The 22,852-nt window shown below is 36.3% G+C and overlaps 1 protein-coding gene across 1 annotated transcript in view; it reads right to left on the bottom strand.

Annotated features, from left to right (window-relative positions):
• Nucleotides 1-22,852, bottom strand: part of KCNH7 (potassium voltage-gated channel subfamily H member 7) — a 204,977-nt gene that overhangs the window by 52,047 nt on the left and 130,078 nt on the right. The window contains exons 4-5 of the mRNA XM_058840561.1: nucleotides 16,515-16,939; nucleotides 8,924-9,138 (exon numbers count right to left, since the gene is read on the bottom strand). Of these exons, the coding sequence (XP_058696544.1) occupies nucleotides 8,924-9,138; nucleotides 16,515-16,939 (640 nt within the window). The remainder of the gene's footprint in view (nucleotides 1-8,923; nucleotides 9,139-16,514; nucleotides 16,940-22,852) is intronic.

Consider the following 22,852-nt stretch of genomic DNA (forward strand, 5'->3'; position numbering starts at 1 on the left):
TTATTTTAAAGAATATTTTTACACTTCAGATGGTGTTGGAGATTAAAGGTTACAATTTATGGTTTAACATCTTCATGAAGAATTTTGCCTACTATAGCAAAACTGTATTTCAAAAGGTGCAGAGAAGACCACCATGCCTTGAATAGCCTTCTGACTGAGGTCTGGAGCTACTCCTTGATGAAGAGAGTGACTCAGGTCTGGGCTGGGGGGAAGAATACATTCACAGCTGGATCAAGCTTTGCACCTTTGGAGTGGAGACCACAGCCCCAGGGCTATCAGCTGCCAGGCTCACATAGACCCTCACACCAAAGGGTGGGGGGGGAGGAGAGCTTTTGGATGTGTGGTGAAAAAGACTCTGGCCAGAAGCAACACCCATCTTCTGTTTTGCAGAGCTCAGCTGTGGGGCTCTTTCACCCCAGGAAAAGCTGAATCCACATGAAAGACAACAGAAGGGTGTCATGGCCCATCAAAGGCCCCCCCAAAGGGGTCCCCAGACCTTGCACCAGAGCACTGCAACATGATGCAACAGATCCACAGTGTTGCAAGGCACAATGTCAAACTGGGCCCCTTGGGGGGAGGTACCTGGGCATTGCCACGTGGCCCAAACATACATCAATCCACTGGATTCTATACTTTTTGGTCTGGCGGTGGCATCTAGAGGGAACTCTCATCTGCAAGAAGACCAGATGGAGGGGGACAACAAGGCATGGTTGGAAATCTGGGAAGGGTGATATTTTCCCACCTAACCCCTGTCACTCTCTCGCCATGCCCCTACCCCCCACGTACAACTCTGTCTGTCTTTCCATCTTTCTCTCCCTCTCCCTCTCTCTTTGCCTCTTTTACTATTAAATAAGATATACCAAATTTTTTTTGGTGCCAACATCTAACCTCATCTGTTTTTTTGGGTATTTTTGAAACCTCCCTCAGTCTGACCCATGTTATTCACAGTAGCTTAGTTTCCCTGGCTCTTTTGTGTTTAAAGTGGTTCATAACAGATGGCCTGAACTAGCCACTTTTAATAAATACTTCCTAGAGATTTTTGCTACGCTCATTAATTTTATGTTCAGTATCACCAATGCCACCCATAAAGCTCAATAAACACTTTGAAAATACATTTTCCCACATTTATTAACTCTATCTCTTAAGTATATCTATTTCATAAACATAATGTTTGGAATGAACCTTTGATTTTGAATTCATACATCTGAGCCCTGATTTTTCCCCTACTGTGATTATATTGGTATTTCGATATAATTTAAGGAGTATTTCTCCTTCCCGCCTGCCCCCCATTCACTTTTTTTTTTTTTTTTTTTTTTTTTCTTTTGCAAAAACATTAACTCTGAGATATTAAAATATTCTGGGTTTGCCCTTCTCTATTGATCCTGTTACCAGTTACAAGCTGAAAGCATTATTGAAGTTCTAACATATGACAGGTAATAGATGAGAAAAATGACCTTCTCATTCAGCTTATTAATTTTGAGGGCATTCAGAATCATCAAACAACACACTGTGCTGACTGGGGTTAATGGTCTTTGCTTTTTCTTACTATTTCTACTACTTTGAAAAAAGTGCTAAACCCTATCAAACTATAACCAGAAAATATTTTCCTCAGCTGCCAGTACATCAAAAACAACTAATCCACATGCTTTTTTCCTCCCTGCTGCCCAAGCCAAAAGAATAATAACCTCATTGCTATTTCTCATTAATATGCTTAAAGATCTCATTTATAATTAGTGTTAGAACATAACTGCTTTATAATCATCATACTACCTGCAAATTGCAGAGACTTTCTGCTCTTTAAAATTCAATTTATTCATCAATTTCTTTCATTAGTGATGTGTGGGAGAGTACAAATTTCCTTGAAAAAATTAATCATTATATTACCCACAAAATTTTCAGTTTATGTATTAGCTAGTATTATATAAAAAGAGAACATAATTTAAATTGTTAGCTGATCACACTTGCCTTTTTATTTCCTGAGAAAAATGACTCTTAATAGGTGTGACTATATCATTTCAGGTAAATGCTAAACATTGCCTGTCCAGGCTATGGCATTTTGTGTTCAGATACAACATTTTTCCTACAGTATGAACATGTGAGGTGCCTGGCAATAGAGAAGAGTTCAGAATCCAGACCATTTGAGGGTAAGGGCACTTAGAGAGGGAGGGAGTCCTGAGTCTGAGTCTGTGGTGCCCAGGGTTATTTTTGTGGCTTTTTAAACAGATGGTCATTTATGTAAGATGAGTAATAGTCAAATTACTCTGGAACTACAACCCATGACTACCTCGTTCTAAGAGGTTGTCCTGAAAGTTAGCCACACCAGCAGCGTATTTGAAAAATAGCAGCTTTTTGTGACCCATGAGATCCACAGCATTCTGCCCTCTTCCCTTCTTCTTTCCCCATGTCAGCAGCTATTGCTGTCTATCTCAGGGAAAATATATACTTATACTCTCCTAAAGATAGAAACCGTCCTGAGTTAACATAGTAACCATTGGACCCTGATCTAACTTTGCAGTTGTGCTGTTCTGCCTAGGAGGCTGGGTTAGATGGCCTCTAGAGGTCTCTTCCACACTACATTTTTGGATGGTTCTAAGGTTACTTGAAAGAGGGACGATGACTTCTTTCATAGCTGTTTTAAGGCAACTCTAACTGCATGTGTGAAAGCCATTATTTCAGACTGTGCATGCCAAATGCATCAGAGGATCTCACAGCTCTTTGGATCTTAGTGGGGCTTGACTTGCAGTTCATGATGAGACTGTTCTGGTGGGTGTCAAAACTGTTGGCTTCAGCAGAGTAACTTACCAAGTTTAGAAACTTCCAAGGTCAATCCACCATGAAGTGGGAGTTTGGGTGTTTATAGCTCTAGACCAGAGAAATGAGGCTTGCCTAAATGCTGCCAGCAACTTGGTTTCAATAAGCTTTGCTTTCTTTGTACAGTATTAGTTCTTACACACAACTCCTTATTATCAGAACAAATTACAGTGCAGTCTGAAAGTCTATTTTGTCCCACTCCTTAGCATCAAAAGACAAATGTTGCTTTGGTAAATGATATTAACAAAGGTTATATGCTTCTTTCCATGTTAGCATCAAGGCAGTAAAACCAAAGAGATCACACAAAACATTGATTACTCAAAACTGCAATTCATAGAAGGTAGTGGATACTTTTCCCAACGAAGCAAAATCAGGTAATCCCCTTTTCAGAAGAGTAGCTCTTGGGGGAAGGACATGGACTAATTAAGGATGCATCCAGGTTACATGCTGCAAAGCAGCTGGGCTTTCTGACTGCTCCATTTCTACCATATGTTGAGAAACCTTCTCAAAACACTGCAGCAGTTCAGATGCCTGAACCTATTCAGCTGTCACAAAAAGAAGAGGCTCTCCTGCAAGAAAGGAATATTTTATCTTGCACAATTTTGAAGATTGTTTTTATTACTTGGTGCAACAGCAAATAATTATAATGAAAATACTATGGGGTTTTTTTCTGAAACTGATCAAAACACTGGACTTTATTTTCTGGTTCCACACACTTGGATAGCTATTTGCTCTGGTGCAAAAGATACTGCTTTCCAGTTTTGGTGACACTTTGGCACAGGTTTAAATGGCCAGACTGGGACTGAGGTATTTTTACTAGTTTTCACCATGGTTTCTTTGCATTTCATTGTTTCACAGAATGTGTCACACCTAAATTACAATGAAATTACACACATTTATACTATTTCTATAATTACATCTATAGCAATTACAAAGCTTAATTATTTAATGACAATAAAAGATGAAATTCTATTGCATGGGTGTGCTAAGCATTATTGCAAAGAAAGGGAATGATTCCTGTATAAACATTGTCAATTCACAATAACAGGAAAAAGAAGATTCTCACTTCAGAGTAAATTTAAATTTTCCATACATTAACTAGGAAATGTTGTCCCTGTTTACACCCTAATTTCACTATTATATGTATATCTTGCTGTGGAATTGGAAGGATCGACATTTTTTCCCTTTTATTCAGAATTTTCTGTTATGCAGAATGCAAAATGAACAGCCTTGAAATGTGTGTATGTGAGTTATTGCAGGATGACACACTGTGTCAGCTGAATCAGACTGCTGAAAATGTATAGATCAATAATTTGGTTTATTTTTAGGTCTTATATTGCCCCTCTCTGTCCTAAATGCTGGTAGTCTTCTTTTAGCCTGAAAACCTGAAGGTCAGTTTGAAGTCATGATCATATAATAGTTCTTTTTATATCAACAGCTTTATTGGCCTTGGGAGGATATTGTTACTTACTTCCTAATATTTTGGGGAACTAAATAGAGTCTAGGCAGATTACAGAAACATGCAGTGAAACTACATGGTCTATCACTTCATACATGGTTGTCCCCATCCTCTCCCCCCACCGCCCTCCCCCCCGCCTTTCACTGGCAGCTCTATTTTCAGAAGATTTGTGGGTGTTCAGCATGTCTGCAAATCAGATCACAATATTCTGTGTAGCCTGTCAAGGTATATATTTATCATTTCATCAGTCATATGACCAGTTTGGGTATATATATGTTTCCTAGAGGTGGGTGGATAATGAAACTGTTTTGAAAACTCTTATTACAAGAAGTTAAAATATTACAGAGTTTTACCTTCTTGTATATCATTTACTGAGACAAATCATGAACAACAGACACATATTGGGCCTTTCAACCACATTCTATGTTCCTTCAGACTGACAAATTTCAAGGAGATAAATGATCTCTGAACACTAGTGATCAAAAGCAACAAAACAGTTTTTCTTAACACAATAAAGAGACCAGTAATTTACACTTTAATTAACTGGGACAGTTTTTTGTTGATACGATTAGGTTATGAGCATTCAGGAATTCTCTCTTTTCTTTAAAAAGAAAGCATAGATACTGACTATTCTAGTCTTCATGAGTCTGTTTACAAGAGAGTCCACAACTTTGCATCAGTGGAAACTGGATGTCTAAAAAGCTTTACAATAAATCAGTATTTAAACAAAAGATTAAGTAAGTTCCTGTTGTATCTTTCCACATTGTAATTTTAAGGGCAGAAGTCCTCTATGAATTCATAAAAGATGTTATGGGACAGATGTCAAACTTTTGCCCTACTGCTTTCTTTAATAAAAGTCTACTTTTTGTGCCTCTAGGAAAACTTGTCTCTTTCTAACCATCAGTGTTAGGACCCCAACTGAACCTGTCAGTAGAAAAGAGTGCAGAAATTGCACTGTCCTCCTGAACAGACTCTAAAACCAGAAATAATGGAAAAAAGTAAGTTGAGATTCTTCTAGAAGAGAGTGACATTAACAGCATTGGAGATTATAATGAAAAACATTTTTTCTAAAGTGGAATGGAAATGTAAACTTAATTAAGTCACAAATATCTGCACTGGACTATAACAGTGCCAGTTTATCAATCAGGGCTATCTGGCAGCTACACCTGGACTAATTCTCTGAGTGAAAGTCAATGTTATGCAGAAACAAGCATCCAGAAGATGCTATGTCTCGGCATTACACAAGGAGTTCTGATCAGTGGAGCCTCAGGTGAAAATCCAGGCAAAACAATCAGGGAACCTTCTTTATCATGACCATCACATGAGCAGTACTTCACTGCAAGCTGTATCTTAAGGCAATTCTCATCTCTACATAATGTCCTGAACCCTCCTGTTAAGTAGAAAAACAGTATTGGAAGGTTTCTTGCAATAGAATGTACAACCTAGAGAACCTATAACCTTCTCTTAAAGTATAAACCACTGTCCCACAGAGTCTCCTCTTTCTTCTAAAATGATTTTCTAAACTTTATTCTACCTTCTATTTCTAATTTATTCCACTAAAATCTTTCTACTGAAGTATCTTACTCCCCTTTAAATGTTATCTCAAAGCGCATGAATTCCTCTAAACACAGTGGCCAACAACTCTTCTATTTACTTTATTCATTACTCTTCCTCTCCCCTCTGAAGGTGGCTATGTGCCATCCTTTCCTTTTTCACTCTCTTCAAGACCTGAATCATATCTCCAGCTTGTGGATATTAAAGAAGTTATACACTGTTGTCTTTGGAAAGAACTTGATGCATCCTGTGGTGGTGATACTTGATTTGTTATTACTGATACATGAGAGAGAATCCAGGCTGCATGATCCAACAGGGAATCTCACTGATACTTTTGTGTGGTGCCTAACAGAGCATTGTGCATCTCTCTTTGAGTTGCACAATGAGGAGCCACAGTAGTGGAATTGTCAGACTATAACAGCAGGATCAAATTTCTCAGCAAAAGTGGGGAAAGGGGGAAAGAAAATAAGAGCTACAAAGGGACAGATGGATGGATGGATGTTTGAATGGTACAATATGTGGCTGAGAGAAGCCTTTCATGTCATCAAGTCCTGCAATCCCAGAAAACACAGCATGTTATGCATCCCTTCACTACATTTCTCAGGCTCTTTCTAGCAACACTTAGAATTCCTGCCCTTACCTCTTTTATTAGAAGATTGTTTCAGAATGTCACAACTCTGATTAAGGGTGAACTTCAAACTTACCATGGTTGTTTCGTACTCATTTGCTCTTTTACTGATATTGCCCCATAGATTAAACAGGTCACATTGCTCTCTGTGTATTTTTGATGCTGTTCAACAGATTTCCTTATTAGAGATTGTGCCAGCATGAACATATTTTAACTACCTCATCTAACATTTCCACCATATTATATTCTCAACACTGTGCTCAAATCTTTCAAGTCCACTTTTTCATTGTTCTGCTGATAGATACATAATGGATCTATGGCCTAGGAAAAGATTTACAAAGAAATTTATTGTCAGACATGAAGCAGAAGCTTCAAAGAGCTTCAAAGGGTCTTATAGAATATATTGAAATCACTGGGAATAGAAACATAAACAGGACTAAAGCTAGCCACCTTAATCTTCTAAATATCTATTTCTAATCTAATTTATGAATCTCTAAAAAACTATCTCCTTGACCATTGTAATATTATAGACCTACATTAATTTATACCTCCCAGGAGTTTCTACCTGTACCTAATTCTAGCATTTAGGATGCAGCAGCAACTAAAAATATTGATAAGTGAATGCAATAACAGAAAAAGCAGCAGCTGCAGGGAACTATTTCCAATTATAATGAATTTGGTATCAAAGTTTTCTATGCAAATTGTACTCTGCACAGTGGTTGAGATTGTTCTAGAAAAGGACATAAACCAATGTCAAATTAAATTGGAAGACTTTTGTGAAGTGTAAAGATTTTATAGAGTAAATTTCAAACTTAATTTTGAATTTATAAAGTATCAATTTTCATGGAAAGATTAGCTGATCCAGGCCATTTCCATTGGACTTTTTGTAAAATCTAAATTCTTTGGAGAATAAACATAGATTAAAAAAAAATTTCTGCCCCTTCCCTGCCCCCCCCCCCCCCCCCCGCCCCATTCTGACCCCAACGGCATCACTAGTACATAGAAACTCAGTGCTCTGGCACTAATTAGTCAGTCAGAATTAAAAAAAAAAACAAAAACAAAGAAAAAGAAAAAGAAAAAAAACCACACTAAGCCTAAAAAACCTACCTTGCCTCATGCTTATATAACTTATAAAAATTAGTCTTTTTTATGTAACTTGACTTTCTGCCATATTATCTATGAAAAGATTTCTATATATAACTACTATGAATAATTTAAACCATATCAAAATGGATCCAGAAGAGATTATATCTTTCAAAACTGACCACAGAAGAAAGGACAATGGTTGCAGATTCAAGCTAGCTAGTAAAGACAAATATATGAAAGATAAAAATCCAATTACTTTTTAGGCACTAACTGATCTCAAAATAGAAATGATAGAACTTTTATCTCTATTTCTCTAGGAGGGTATACAATACATTCCTTTTTATATCTATTAAAGGGAGTAGGAGCATGGGCACTGGCAGAGCACCAATGTAGAGAAGCTGCAGTCGGGTGAGCACTTGGGGACATGATTTAGTTGTGGACTTGTCAGTGCTGGTTAATGGTTGGACTTAATGGTCTTAAATTCTATCATTCTACGATTCTAAGTCAAAAGCTACTCTGCAAGATCTTCCTTGTGGAATATCTATCTGCATTCTACTACGAAGCACTTCTTACCTCTTTCAGTCTGTCTGGGCCTTTAAGGGCCAACCTTCTGCTTATTAACTCTATAAAAGTTATTTGGGATACTGTTATCTATTGCTATTTTTTTTCAGTATGTTCCACATTGCTAGCCTATCCCAGTCACTCTCCATGTAAGGTGTAACACAAATGTAAAAACATTGAAATTAGCTGAAAAGTTCTATTGACTTCAGAGGGCAATACATCTGTCTTAGAGTAAAGAAACATGATATCTTAAATTATTTTCAGTTTTGTTTCAATTATATGCCTTGTTCACAAGGTAAAACATACGTACAGTCCAAAGGTATCTGGTTTTCATTTTGACACCTTTATGTATGCACAGATGTGGAAAAGATACCCACAAGAAAGAGCATTATGAAAAGCCAAACAACTTGAACAGAAATCATGAGCTATAATTGTTATACAGTGGTACAATCACCTACCATTTGTTATCATGTTGTGCCTTACACTAATCTGCATTTCATAATGGTGAGAAAAATTATGAAGAATGAAACTAACATTTATGAACCACAGGAATCACCAAAATGAATGGTCGTATTTGGGACAAATGGTGCATACTACATTTCTTTTCCATGAAAAAACAGAGCTGAAAAGTTCTGTTTGTTAGCAGTATCATCTAATGTTGTAGACTATCTCATAAACAACTGAATTGAAGGTAAATTACATAATGTTTTAAAGCCTTCAAATTATCCTGGATATAGCCAAACCACTCATTAAAAGAGTAAGATACTATCAAATACACTGAAAAAAAAATTAAAAATGAACTAAAATAATGTGCATTACCTTACCTGTGTAACCTTTTCCGTTACATTGTGCGTTCGGTCTTTCACCTTAGGTGCAATAATTGCTTTCTCCGAAGAAGGAGGAGATGAAGATTTTTTTTCACTTTTGATATCTGAAAAGTTCAGTGTGAGTTGAGGAATTTTGTTGATTGTACTGTATTTGTTGAGATTCGAATCCGATGTGGATCCCAACAGACTGGACTTGATATGATTAAAAGGCCCTGAAAAATTGGAACATGCATTTAGTAACTGGGAAATGAAGAGAAATAAATTATCATTAATGGTTAGGTGGGATATGTTAAAAGGGTGATTAAAAACTATTTTTCTGTATACTACTTGTTAACAATAAAAACTATCTACATTTAAAAAATAACACTATTGCTAGTAAGATTCAAATCTAATATTGCCTATAAATATGACATTTCCTTTACATATAACCCTCAATATTTTTTTTAAAGTCGATGGATTCCAAATTGCATAGTGCATCTATCCTCACTTGTTTTCATGTTACTGGGAATGCTGCTGTGCTCTTATTATAGTTCTGGCTGAATATAAAGACTATATGCTCATTTGTTTATAAGAGCGGAAATAGGACTCATGATTATATAAGAGTGACTGGAATTAGTGAAGGCTCTATTATCACATCCCTACCTTGCTTAAGCTCACAACCTAATTCAAAGAAACTGGAAAACTGAGTAGACTCTCAAAATATGTTTCTTCACATGTCATTGCTAACAAAATATTGGAAACTATAGGGACACTCATAGGTAGAATATTAACAGTATATATAACTTTATACTATTTTAGTGCATCATGACAAAAATACAGAATTCTCATACTTCATGAGGTGCATATCCTTTATATATCCTTCCATATTCTTTTCATTATTGGACAGAGTTGTTTGAACAAGAAAGCAATATAAATGATCAGAATACTTGTTTTGTACTGTCATAAGGTTCATTGGGAAGCCAAAAGTATTCATTGCAAGGAAAAGTTGCTTTTGAGAACAATATTGGAAAAAAGAACTATAAAGATGTTTAGACAGTGAGAGCTAAATCCACTTAGGGATTTAAGAAAAAAATCCAGACCTTGCAGTCAGTAATAATGTACATAAAGTGTGGGATTGAAGGGTATTTCTTAGATCCACATGAGAACCTTATTTAAGGTTGCCTTAATTCTATTAAGGGTATCAATGTGATGCTTTTTTCTTTTTCTTCTTTCTGAGGTTTTCTTTTGTCTTCCCGATAGGAAAACAAGAATGCATGTGTTGATTCAGGAATAGTCAATGGGATAGGAATAGGCCTATGGGATAAATTGCAAAGTCACCAGTGGAATGGCTGATTTTATTTGCAATGTGAGAATGAATGAAATTCAAAGCAACTAGATGCTTGTGGATGGCTGTGGGGAAATGTTTCATGCTGTGCTGAATTTTTTTTTTTTTTTTTTTTAATTCTTTAAGTGAGGGTTGATTTTTCATCACACCTGGCTTCAAGTGCTTGCTGAAGAAGCAGACATTTAATTTTTTTTTGAAGCTTATAAGGATTTACACATATTTTCTATCTCCTTAAATCATGATAATTGTATGTTAATCTGGACCACAGATAGAAAATCTCTATTACTCCATTTCAAATTTTGCCACAGTGCAGAAAGGAATTTAAGATGACAAGGGAGGGCATGATGCTCTAGACTAAAAGTTTGGGTACAAAAAAGAATTTGTGCCTGAGTTCTCTAACCATTAAACTGTAAAACAGTCCTTTTTCTTCTACTGTATTTTTTTTTTTGTGGAACAGCTTCATTGGAAAAGAGAAGAATCTACACCTTTCACCTGCAAGGAATGTTAAAAAAGCCTGGTACTGAGGATACCACCAAGGGATTGTGATACTATACTTAAATGCCTTTTGGCCCAGTTGGGACCTGAATGTCTTTCACATCATGTATATGAGTCAACTAAAAATTAGTCTTCAAAATATATCAGGGCACACAAAATCTCCTCACAAATCAGTGAAGTGACTAATGTGGCTGTTGCATGCTATTGTGCATGTGGTCAGACTGCAGATTTTCAGCCCTGCTTCCCTGTTTTAGCAATAGTTTCTAAGTGTTGAATCAGCTCAGTAAGCAGGATATCAAGTTAAAACCATTTGTCAGATTAACAAGATTCTTGATACCTTAGAAATTCAAAGGTAAGAGAAAACTAAGATAGCTTAGGTAAACCTGCTATTAGACCGTAGGCAAGATTTTGTTTTATTAGTAACTTTACAGATTATTAAATTGCATTGAACTTTTGGTTTCTGGGATTTACATCTTTTATCACTTTCATTCCAAAAGGGATTACTCTCTCTTTTGCTGATACTCGTACCCTAGAACATGATAGGCTTAAATTCATGCACATGAGAACAAAATCTTGCTTCTTTTACTCCATCTTCTTTTGCTTTAGAGAGTGGTGAAAGGAATAATGCACCTCATTGACAATGGTAATTGATTGAAAGACAGTATTAGCTTAAGTACAGCCTAGGCAGAAATTGAGCTGGTACTTGACAGCTAGAGGACCATTACTATATTTTCATAACAGGAAGCAGAAAAAGAGGGCCATAACAAATCACAACCACAATTGATACTAATTGGCACCCTGACTGACAGTTTCAACAGAGAGGCAGAGAACTGAATAAGCAGGGAGAATGAATTGCTTCTGCTAGCCTAAAAAGGAGAATTTTGCAGGTTAAGTTTGAGCTCCCCATTTTTATGGTAGGATTTCATCATCCTTGCTTATACAATGCATTGAGAAATGATTTCACTCTCCTGAGCTGCCAATTCATCATCTTTCACCAGCAGTAAATACATTTATAGAAGCTATTGTAGAGCACAGAAACTGCATGTTTTTCCCCCAAGATTTTGCCAACATAAACATGAAGCAAACGCAATGATTTTGTAGTCCACAATTTTTTTTACAGAATCTAGGTCATGCACTGCATGCAGTTTAGAGAGTTTTTACCAGGTACACACACTTTTTGCATCATGCATGAAGTAACAAATCAGTTTTCCCACAGATACAAATATGACAATTAAACTGAACACTTTAGTAAGTAATCAGAAATGGAGGAAGTAATTTATGGATTATGTTCTAATTTCTCCTAAAACATGTAGCTCAATGCTGGTGAAAAGAAACAGTTTTGTAATTGCACTAAGTATTACTTAAACATAAAATTGGCGATGAAGTTCATGCATGCACATTTTGATGCTACAGGAAGCTTGAAACCATACCCCCTGCCATCCAGGAACGTGAAACTAGTTTTAAAGAGACAAAAGAGGAATAAGTGAAGATATTTCCACAAGGGTCCTGATTATCAGTTATTTAATGTTTGAGAGTTTTAACTGAAAACTAAGCATCTTGTAACAACAGATCATTTGCTAATGTCCTCATACAATCACACATCCTTTTACAGGTAAAACTGCTGGTAGCTTCAGCAGAAGTTTTGACTGCTTAGGGACAACAGCACTGAGTTAAGTAACTATGATATGTTCTACTTCCCTCTCTTCCTTTTTTTGAATTAACAAATAATTGAGTTAAAAAGCTGTTTAACTATGCCTTCATTTTTTCCAGGGATTCATAGTTAGTGCTTTGAGACAAGAGTTCCAGGAATAACTACATATTTAACAAATATAATTTATGTAATATACCTAGCCCTAGAGAGGTCAACATGAGAAAGTTGCATTTGAACATTTGAACATTTCATACAGCAGACAAAGTAACATGCCAAAAAGTGTGGCTGATTGAAACACTGGAAGGTACAGTCTAGATGTATACTTTACCTGTGACATTGCGACCATTGTCTGGTTTTCAGCATAATAAAAGTGAAGAAAAAGAGAAAAAAAGACAACTAAAATCTACATTGGAAAAGGCAGAAAATACAGCTTCAAAGTGTGCATGGTTTGAATTGAAATATCGTTGCACCTCCTTGACTGTATTATGAAGACTTTAAATGAAGGTGAAATCACTCTGACAATTGAGATAATGTGTAAAAGTGTTTGGAGTAGATCGTCAGGCAGTAGGACTGGCTTTAGCTCACTTGCCTTAACAGAAACATGATAAAATTCTTTCTCCACAAGTCTGGCAGTGGGTTGGAAGACAAAAGAACCAAGAAGAAGTAATTAGTCCCACATAATTAAGAGAAGCTGAGGCAGAAGTGCTGGGTGGCTGCATGGCGTGTGGGGCTGCACAGGAGGCCCAGCGCAGACCGCCCCACGCCTGCCTAGACTCATGTGAGAAAATGCTTTCAACATGGTAGCAATCTTAGCAATGCCCTTGTAAGTGATGGAGAAAGATATACTTTAAACTTTTTTCAGCTCTCAGGTGCCTTTCCACAAGGAAACAGTGGCAAAGCTTTCTGTCCTCAAAGGCACACCTGTCCCTGAATCCTCTCATCAGGTCAAACCTTTTCAGGGAGAATATTATTACTGCTGTTGTTTCACTGTTTTAAAGAAGCCACACAGGTGCAGAGGTAGATGCCTCACTTCATGTTCATGTGATAATAATGTAAGGCCACTGTGCCCTTGTGTTGTGCCCTGCCTGGCTGTGGCTCTGGGGGGTGTGTGGAGGGTCTGGCTGAAAATAAGGCCTTCCTCCTGATGTGAATACCTGCTGTGACCAGCTCTCAAATGTGCTTGGGCTTACACAGGCATGCACCTCGTTTTTCTGGGCTGACAGGGCACCTCTGAGGCTGAGGCATTTGTGCTCTGGCTGTTCCCCTGCAGCCCTGTGTCTGTGGAGAGGGGTCAGGCCTGCTCTGGACAGAGGCCATGGCCTGCAGGTGGCATTGGAGGCGGCGCTGGGCCTTGTCACACCTGGCACCTTGCTGTCTTCTCCTCGGCTTCCTCAGCACTGGGGAGCACAGCACATCAAGCTGGGCCCTCTGGACCCGGGCTGTGGAAGGGTGTTTAGTTCCCCCCAGCCCAATGCCTTCCAGCGCCAGGCATCGGCAGCAGTACTGGAGATTAGGCTGAGCTGGGCCCAAAAGCCTGCTGCTGTTTCAGAAGGCCACTGCGATCTTCCTGAGTCCACTTTCTGAAGACAATAGCATTTTTGAATAGTCCCTGTGAACTTGTTCCTGCCTGCAAAATCTGGATCACTAGTGTTTCAGATGAGGCTGGTTTGGCTGCATTTTGTGTGGTGAGTGTAAGAAACAGTTCATGCCCTGTAGCTTTTGCTGTCATATAGGCAAATTTAGAATGGAACTTGATCCAGTACACAAATGAATTAAAATTCCTAAGTTGTCACTTCTACTGTAAAATCTTTTGGCATATAATGGGGACAGTGAAGATAATTTTAAAGTGGTAGGCAAAAATGCTACATAAATTAATTTAACACATGAAATAATTTCTGTTCTCAATTGTATTATATTAAAATTTGACTGCAGGTAAATTGCTGTAGTTAGTATTAAGCTAAGTAATGTTATTATCTTCTTTCAGAATTCTGCTTTACTGATTCAATTAATATTATTTGAACTGTCAAGGGCAGGAAAAAATTCAATCCCGACTTGCATTTTCAGATAGTGTAGTAGTTTTTGAATTATTTAGGAAAGCTCAAAATAAAAATGGAATGGAAAAATATATCAAACCCCATGTTTCCTTTGGTAAGAGTTTAGCCCTTTGGGACTGTAGTTTACTTGTACTTGTTGTACTTAAGGTTTTGCATCCTCCCTGTTCAGAATCTGCAAACCCAGAGAAGATTATTTGAGCTAAATCTTGGTTGCCGAACTTGCATGGATAACTTTATAGAAGTAATAGGGTTTTATGGGTCACTGTTGAATTAGGCAATTAGGAGTTGCTGGATAAATTTTAACATCTTTTCAGCATAAGGTGCCCAATTCTAACATGATTGTAAGCAGATGGCATCAAGGATGGTTACTGATTCTAATGCCTTTCTGAGAGCTGCTCTCTCTTCTGCTGAGTTTTTCTAGAATGACTATGCATGACATAAACTTAGGGCATGGTTCTCTTCTATTTTGTAGTTTACACAGAATGAAAAGAGAGAGTTTGTTTTTGTATTTACACTTTAAGTGATCACATTGTGGGACAGGCATTAGGAATTCAATTGGATTATTGACTCCTCATAGTAAAATTTATTTTCCTTAGTATGTAACTTTTGAAAAATTTTTTTCCATAAAACAGTGAAAGAAATTTTTGCTCCTCCATTCAGCAAGTATTTAATTACATGGTGATTTATGCATCAGCTTTCTACCACTGTAATCAAAGACACTTAATACTCAAACTGATTTTTACACATTTTCATAGATATATAACTGGATGAAGAATGACCATTTGGGAAGTACTATAATGAAAAATGTTATGAAAATAAAAATTTCACATTCATTTGAAATGAAAAAAAACAAACCCCAAGAAAGAAACAGAAATGAAAAAAGGACTTATGTATTATATTTAATACAGGAAGAGTGATTGAAAGGAATGTTTAGTTTTGCTATTCTATGAGCTTAACTGGGTGTCAGAGGAACATGCAGACATAATTTAGGAAATGTGTAGAAGAATAGGGTTCTTGAAGTGAACTTTCCAAAAAGCAGAAGAACTTAATTTACACTTTTTTTACACTTGTGGTCAGTGAATCAGAGATAAAGATTACTGAAAATAAGAATTATTTTTCCTGCTAATTTAAGAATTTATACACGTTCTTCCATGGCATATTTTTTTAAATCTTAAAATAGTACTATACATTCCTTGTCATCTGGCCTAAATATAAAGGTGTGTAATTTAAGTCACTAGACCATCAGTAGATGTGAAAGCGTATATGTGGCATTTTTCTTCAAAAGCCACTTTAAAAGAGACCTCTCAATTCAAGGGGCTTTCAAATCTCTGCTTGCTAAGCTATTTCCCAAGTTTTTTAAACTGCTTCTCTTCAAAAAGAAATCATGGATTACATTCCATGGATTTAGGAGAGACAGTGAAGATGAAGAGAGAGGAAACGCCTTTGTAACTTTTGCTGATTGCATGAATATACTTGCACATGGAGAGAAATCACACTTCAACAAAGTTTACACTAAGCATTTCACCATTTCACCAGATATTTCACTAGTCATTACACAAAGCATGTGGAGTTGCTGAGGATATTTTCTTCAGCATGAGAGAAAAAGCATGTCTTTGTGTTGGACCAGTGAATGTACAATCTGCACATTACTGATTTAAGAGAAATAAACTTAGTCACTGAAGTAGGATTTCATACAGTCAAAGACAATCTAATATATGTAAATATAGGAGAGAATGGTACATGCAATTATATTTGATCACCTGATATCTTTGTCCCCCCAAACACCAATATTAGCTCTAAGAATGCTGGCCCCAATATTTGCTATATCCCTATAGAGAAGATCAACACCCTGATTCCATTAGTCTCCATGGAAATGAAAAACAATATTTAGTGTGGATAAGCCTGGCATATTTGGGCCCTTAATATTTTCAATGCACCTTGGAGTCATTATCTTTATCTGGCTATATTTAGATTTGTTTACAAAGTGATGATTATTACTATGAAATACTGAAAAAAATTCCTTTTTTAGTACACCAAAGAACAGCGATTGACTTTTTACCGTACCTTCACTTGCGTGACGGTCCCTAAAAATGTTCTTGGGATGGACATTAAAGCCTTCTATGTCATGTACTGAAGAGGCTCTCCGTATACTACAAATACTTTCCTTTGATCTGGAATGGGTTAGTGGATTGCTTGTCTGTATCATGTCAGGGTAAAGTCTGTCCCACTGCTGCTTAGGTGATGAGTGGTCAAGAGGTCCAGATATATTAACCAAAGGTGAACATTTACTGTGTTGAATCAGTGCTTTTGTATCATCCACTTCTGAAGGACTACAGCTTTCTTTTGTAGGTGATTTAAAGTGCTTCATTGCCACTGAGTCATCACTGTGCTTAGATGAATCGATTATGACTGCGTCGGGGTCTTCCTGGGGTAAGGACTGCTTTCTGTACGTTAGAAGTCTCAATCCAGGTAGCCGGAACCCAAAAAGTCTGCCTACATGTAAATACACAGAAACAGAAGAAAATATTACACATTAATGTCTGGTCATTAAAATCAGCTTTTTTCACAGTGAAGTTATTTTTTTTTACAGTGAATGATAGTATCTATTCCTAATACAATAAAATTCTTATCAATGGAATGTGTAAATATATAAATATGATGTAAGTCCAAGTTTGTTATATTTAGGGTGTTAAATGATTTCATAATTCAGACAGACCTAAGTTTTTGAGTGTAGAATCGGACTAGCAGCATTAATTCTACAGCCTATTTTAAGAGCTATGAGGTTCAGATGGTCCTTTCTAAATTAAAAATCTATGTATCTATAAAAGTCTGCCAGAACATGTCTAACTACTTTGCTTGGTAGCTGTTATCATGAAATAGATATTTGTGGATTTTATTATTAGTGGAACTTCATGTGCTTATAAATGTACTGCTAATATATGCATTTATTGGCTACAGATTAAACTGGAAGATACCACTGCTAATTTCTTGGGATAGAGAATTAAGCTTTATATCAGTTTTGTTACAATCCTGTCCAATACTTACATCTGATGATTAGCTGAAACGATTTTAATGAGTTTAAAATGAAAAGTAAAGGAGCAAAGTGAAGAAAAAACAGCATCACAGCTCTCAAACTTCAGTTGCACCTATACAATATTTACATTTGCATGGGATGGGCTGAGTTGGGCTTGGTGTGTTGGCAGGGGAGAGTATCCTGAGTGTGTGGAAAAGTAATACTTCATGTAATGGGAAGAAATATCAGCAGCTGAGAGGAAGAGTATAATATGGTGCATAGAAAGAAACTATAGAGGAAGAATTGCAAAATTTACATAATACCTTTCTAAAAATCAAACCTAAATAACAAATATTGTAAGGCTTTGTGTAATACAACTCCCAGATGTAAGCACGGGGACTTCAGATGTACAGAAAAAAATATGAAACTGTTTAGAAAAAGTTTAGCAAAATAATTAAAATTATTGAAATGATCAGGTGTCATTAAGACCGACTTACTTAATAACTTATTGTATCTCATTGCTTTGCTACATAAGTGTTTTAAACAGTGAATCAACAGTGAAATGATTTCCTGGAGAATATTTCAAAGTATCTTCTTATTCTCTCTTGCTGGGATAAGAAGTTCTGTTTGGGATAAGATTTTTTTTTTTTTTTCAGTCAGTTTAAATTGCCTAACATTTGTTAATATTTACTACTGAAATCTGTCGTTCCATACTGACATGTTTTGGAATAGTCTTTTATGCCTATGGTGACAGTAATTGGAGAACAACAGATGACCCAGCTCAACCATTTAATGTTTTAAAATGGATATCCTACATATTTAGTATTGAAAATGGAATTGCATTTTGAATTCTAAATGAATGAAGGCGAGAGTACCCTGCTCAGGAAAACCTATCTAAGAGCTAAAGCTGCTGTACGAGATGATGCCAGAGGTCCATCTAGCACACGACTGGACCTTGATACTTTCCAGTGGTGGACACATGAAGAAGGAGATTAATATCACTATATTGTGTTACTTCTCTTGGTAAATTTACTCAGTTTCTAGTTATCTGAATTTCAGAAACACCCTGAGCTAAAGGTTGTTTGTTCAAACCACAAACTGAATGTTTGGTGTACCTTTCTTCTATGAATTTGTCTCTGTGATTTTTAAAAAATGGTTGTAGTTTGATCTGCAAAGCATTCTATAGGAAAGAATTCCATAATTTTAGCATGTTTATGAAAAAATACTTCCCCTTGCTTGCTATACACTTGTTGCCTTGGGTAGGGTTCTAGCTCCTATAAAAAATAGCTAATAATGACTCCCTTTTTATAGTGTCAATATACTCTCTGTGTGTTTACAGTTTTTCATACATCTGCTGAATTAGTCTTTGTATACCTGTTCAGCAAGCTGAAGAATGCTTGTGTAACTGTATTGTGTACCTCTGATCATCCTTTTCACTCTTAGTTATTTTTTATTTCTAATGTAATCCTTTTTGACAAAGGCCTGAGCTACTCCCAGACTTAGGGATCAATGCAGTGACATAGTGGCTTTTTGTTTTGACCTTAGTTTGCTTCCTTATAATTACCAATATTTCATTGCATTTTTGAATTATTTTTCTAACTGTGTTAATTTAAAATATTTCTACAACAGCTGAGAATTTTTGTTGTTGATTGGTAATAGATAATTTAGTCTCTAACATTGTGTCTGCAAAAAATTTCTTTTGCTGTTTTATCAGTTGGCCACTCAGCTTCCTTGCATAAGTTTTTGAATCTCATGTAATAGTCTGAATAATTTTTTGACATATGCAAATATTCTCACCTCATTGTTGGCACCTTTTTTATCCAAGTAATTGAAAATATATTGATATTGACTATTGATAACATCCAAGTGTGTAGAAATCTGGTGATTAATTTCCACTTTTTTTCCCCTACTTTAAAATGTAAATCCATGTAATGATCTTACTTTTTTGACCTTGACAATTTTTGAAAAAGTTTGATAAATTCTAAATATTTAGCATTGAATTTTTCACTCTAGGTATATACACACAACAGTAAAATAGACAGAAATCTCTGTTACATAAACCAGAGTCATGCATCTTTAAAACAGCAGTTCAAGGTGACAATTTTCGGTCTACACAGTGATATTCAGCAGAGTGCACCTTGGGAGTGTGTATATTTCTTCTAACTTACTAAGTATTTCTTCTAACTAAGTATGCTTGAATTCTACAACTGCTCATAGTAGAAATTAGTGAAGAATGTAAAAAAAAAATAGATTATTTTTAAAAACACATAGAATTGAGCTGTGAAGCAGCTTATAAATCAATTTTGAAAGCTTATTGCATCCAAAGTGAAATTAAATCTATAATTCTCTTTTTTATCAATTACACAGAAATTCTTAAAAACACCATTCATAAGGATTTCTGGCATTAGACACAGTTCAGGGCTTTTTGTTGGCACTCTATTTTAGTCATATTCATGGTGCTGCAGATGGTCTTTTCTGCCTCACCACGTTAATATGACCATGTTATAATGCATTACTGATTTAGCTGTCTAACTGCAGTTCAGCTGGAAAGAATACTCAGTGAGAATTTTGCTTCTTGCTAGGACTTTTGGACATGAAATAGAAAACTTTGATGAGCAGCTTTTTGCTTTTCTTCTATACACTGCAATAAATAGTCTCACCCTATTTCCTGCTTTTTTAATTTGCATATTCTTAAGAGAAGGAATATTTCTATTCTTCAGTGAACAGGTAATGAGCTACACGGTGTGTTGGACATTCATCTCTCTCCTGTAGTTAAAGTTATCAGGGGCCCCATGCAGAATTGGTGTAGTTTACTGAACTGAACTGAGCAAGGAAGTGTAATAACACAATTTGTCGTGTTGCAAAATTCATTCAGGCCTCAGGCCTGCTGTCCCAGCGTAGACTAAAAGTACCAGTGGAAGCTTTCCTGGCATCCTGTGTATGGGTGAAATCTTTCGTTTGGTAATGGAAAACCCCTGCTTTGTGTAAATATGATGTCAGAGCAGATGGATCATGGCTTAAAATACTCAAACATGTTTCAGATGCAACTATGAATCCTATGTACTATGAATCCAGAGATAATGTTACATTGAAGTCCTTATGTTTTATTAAAGACTAGATTGTGAAATTCTTCTTAATGCTTAGTCAGAGATTTGTATGACTGTGTCTTCCTAAGAGCAACTGAGGAAAGCAGTTGAGGCTGAGTCACAATTCCAGATTTATATTCCACCTCCTCCTTTCAAACCTTGCTTTACTGTATAAGTAATTTGCAAATGAGTTAATCTGTTGGTTGCACTTATTCTCTGTGCCATCTCAGCTGTTAAAGTTTCTAAATAGTAGAACTCAGTCCAAAAATATCACTGTAGATGATGCTCTTAAGACTCTTCTAAACTGTTTGCAGATAGAATTGTCTCCAAAGTCTCAAATTCAAATTGACTTTTCTTGGAAAAATTGGAAGCCTTTTATAATTCTGTCTCATATTTTGGGAGATCAAAGGAGAAGACATAGAATTTATGGAAGCAAAATATTTTGAATAATAGTTTCCGGGAAAAAAAAATGCAGGGAAAAATCCCATCCTGAGATGGGAGATCCTGAGATGAAAAAATAATATCCTTGTTTTTAATAGAAAACATTAATATAAAATTGCTATTAAACACTAAATACATAAATAAATATGTAGTTTTGCGTCAGGAGGGAAAAAAAAGGAAGACTGAAACTTAGTTCCCAAAAGACCTTATCAACAGCTACAATCATGGTTCCAAATTTCTGGCCCCATCAATACAATAAATGGGGTATTCCAGCAAAAATATCTGAAAAAGGAATTATTTTGTAACCCAATACACTTTCATTGCTAGTGATTCTTGTGTCTGTTCTGTGCAAACATTTCATTAAAAGGAAGGGAAATTATATTTGGCCTGAGCATTGCCTTGATACAGTGAAGATATTTCCTAAATTTCTAGTGATGAAAATGTATATTTACATACAAGACACAGTGGATAAGTCAGAGAAATGCCTGCAACTGAGAGAGTTTTTCCTTCTCTGCAATTTCTTTGGGGGGCTCTGGGTAGTAGTAGATGCTACGTGTTGTCTCCCAAAGTCTGTTTAGCCCATGTCAATGGGATTACTGCAATCCTATCCCAAGCACTGTAGAAGAGTAGTCATAAGAGATCGCAGCTGAAAAGCTGTGATGGCTCCTCAAAGAATTGCTCAGCCACTTTTTGTAGCACCACTAGTATTATTGTTATTTTCATGCTGAAGCAAAGCATGAAAAAGTTATCCAAACCCCAAAATGTAAAAGCAAAAGGAAAAATATTAGCTGGTCTCAGGCTCCCTAACTAGCAGCTACATTTGGTCTGTTTGTCTGAATCTTCTCTAGATTTACTTTCCAAAATCAAATCAAAGGAGCTCAAATGCACAAAGGGTTTGCAGAAGGTTGTCTAAGTGAGGTGTAGAAAATGTCAGAACGGTTTCCAGGTGCAATGCACCACTTCCCCCAGGCTGAGAGCGGAACCAAAGTGAGCTGTTCATGTTCCTGTACAACTTGTTAACTGTGGTAGGGTGTTGAAGAAAATCAGGTCTTGGATAGTTTTACAATGGTGAATGACTGGTCTGGCTATAATACAAACATATGTTACTTTTTCAATATATAAGGTTAAAAATAGAACATACAAATCCACAATGACCAACCTATCGTACACGGATTTCCTTGACAATACCACGTAAGATAGGTCAAATATGACAGACTGTCCTACAGAGCATGGGCTAATTCCATGATATCTTTTTTCTGAAACTTCTCCAAAGAATAAGCAAAATTACTTTCACAAAAGTAGCACAAGTCAGACCTTTACTGAAACATTTTCTCATAATTGAATGTCTACTGTCACAGAATTCCAGGATTTAGGTAATCAGAAATACAGACAGAGACAGTCATTGAATTACTGCTCAAAGGCTTGGAAATACCATCTAGCAACTCATGCAACAGACTCGAGGAAACAATTGCTTTTGAGAAATGGAATCCCTAAACACTGACAGTCTAAAATAGCAGCAAATACTTGAATGTACTCTATGCAAACACTGCAGCATGTGATGATGCCTTATTTTCTATCTGGGCACAGCAGGCCTTGGGACAAAAAAATCACAGAAAGAGACAATTATGTTTTTTTCAGTTCTTTTTCCCAAAATGCATTGAAGCACACTTAAGTAGACAATTTTCTTGCTCTGCTCATTAAATAACCTAATTTATTTTCAGGAGGAATGAGCAAGGCATGTGCAATTATTAACATTAGAAACTAGAACTCATAATTCTCAGACAGTGAATACACTTCTTTTTTTATCCTCTGATATGGTCTCCTTAAAATTTGGTACTTCTTTTAGTTTTTTCTAAAATTTA

This window comes from Poecile atricapillus, chromosome 5 (assembly GCF_030490865.1).
Source record: "Poecile atricapillus isolate bPoeAtr1 chromosome 5, bPoeAtr1.hap1, whole genome shotgun sequence".
Taxonomy (NCBI): Eukaryota; Metazoa; Chordata; class Aves; order Passeriformes; family Paridae; genus Poecile; species Poecile atricapillus.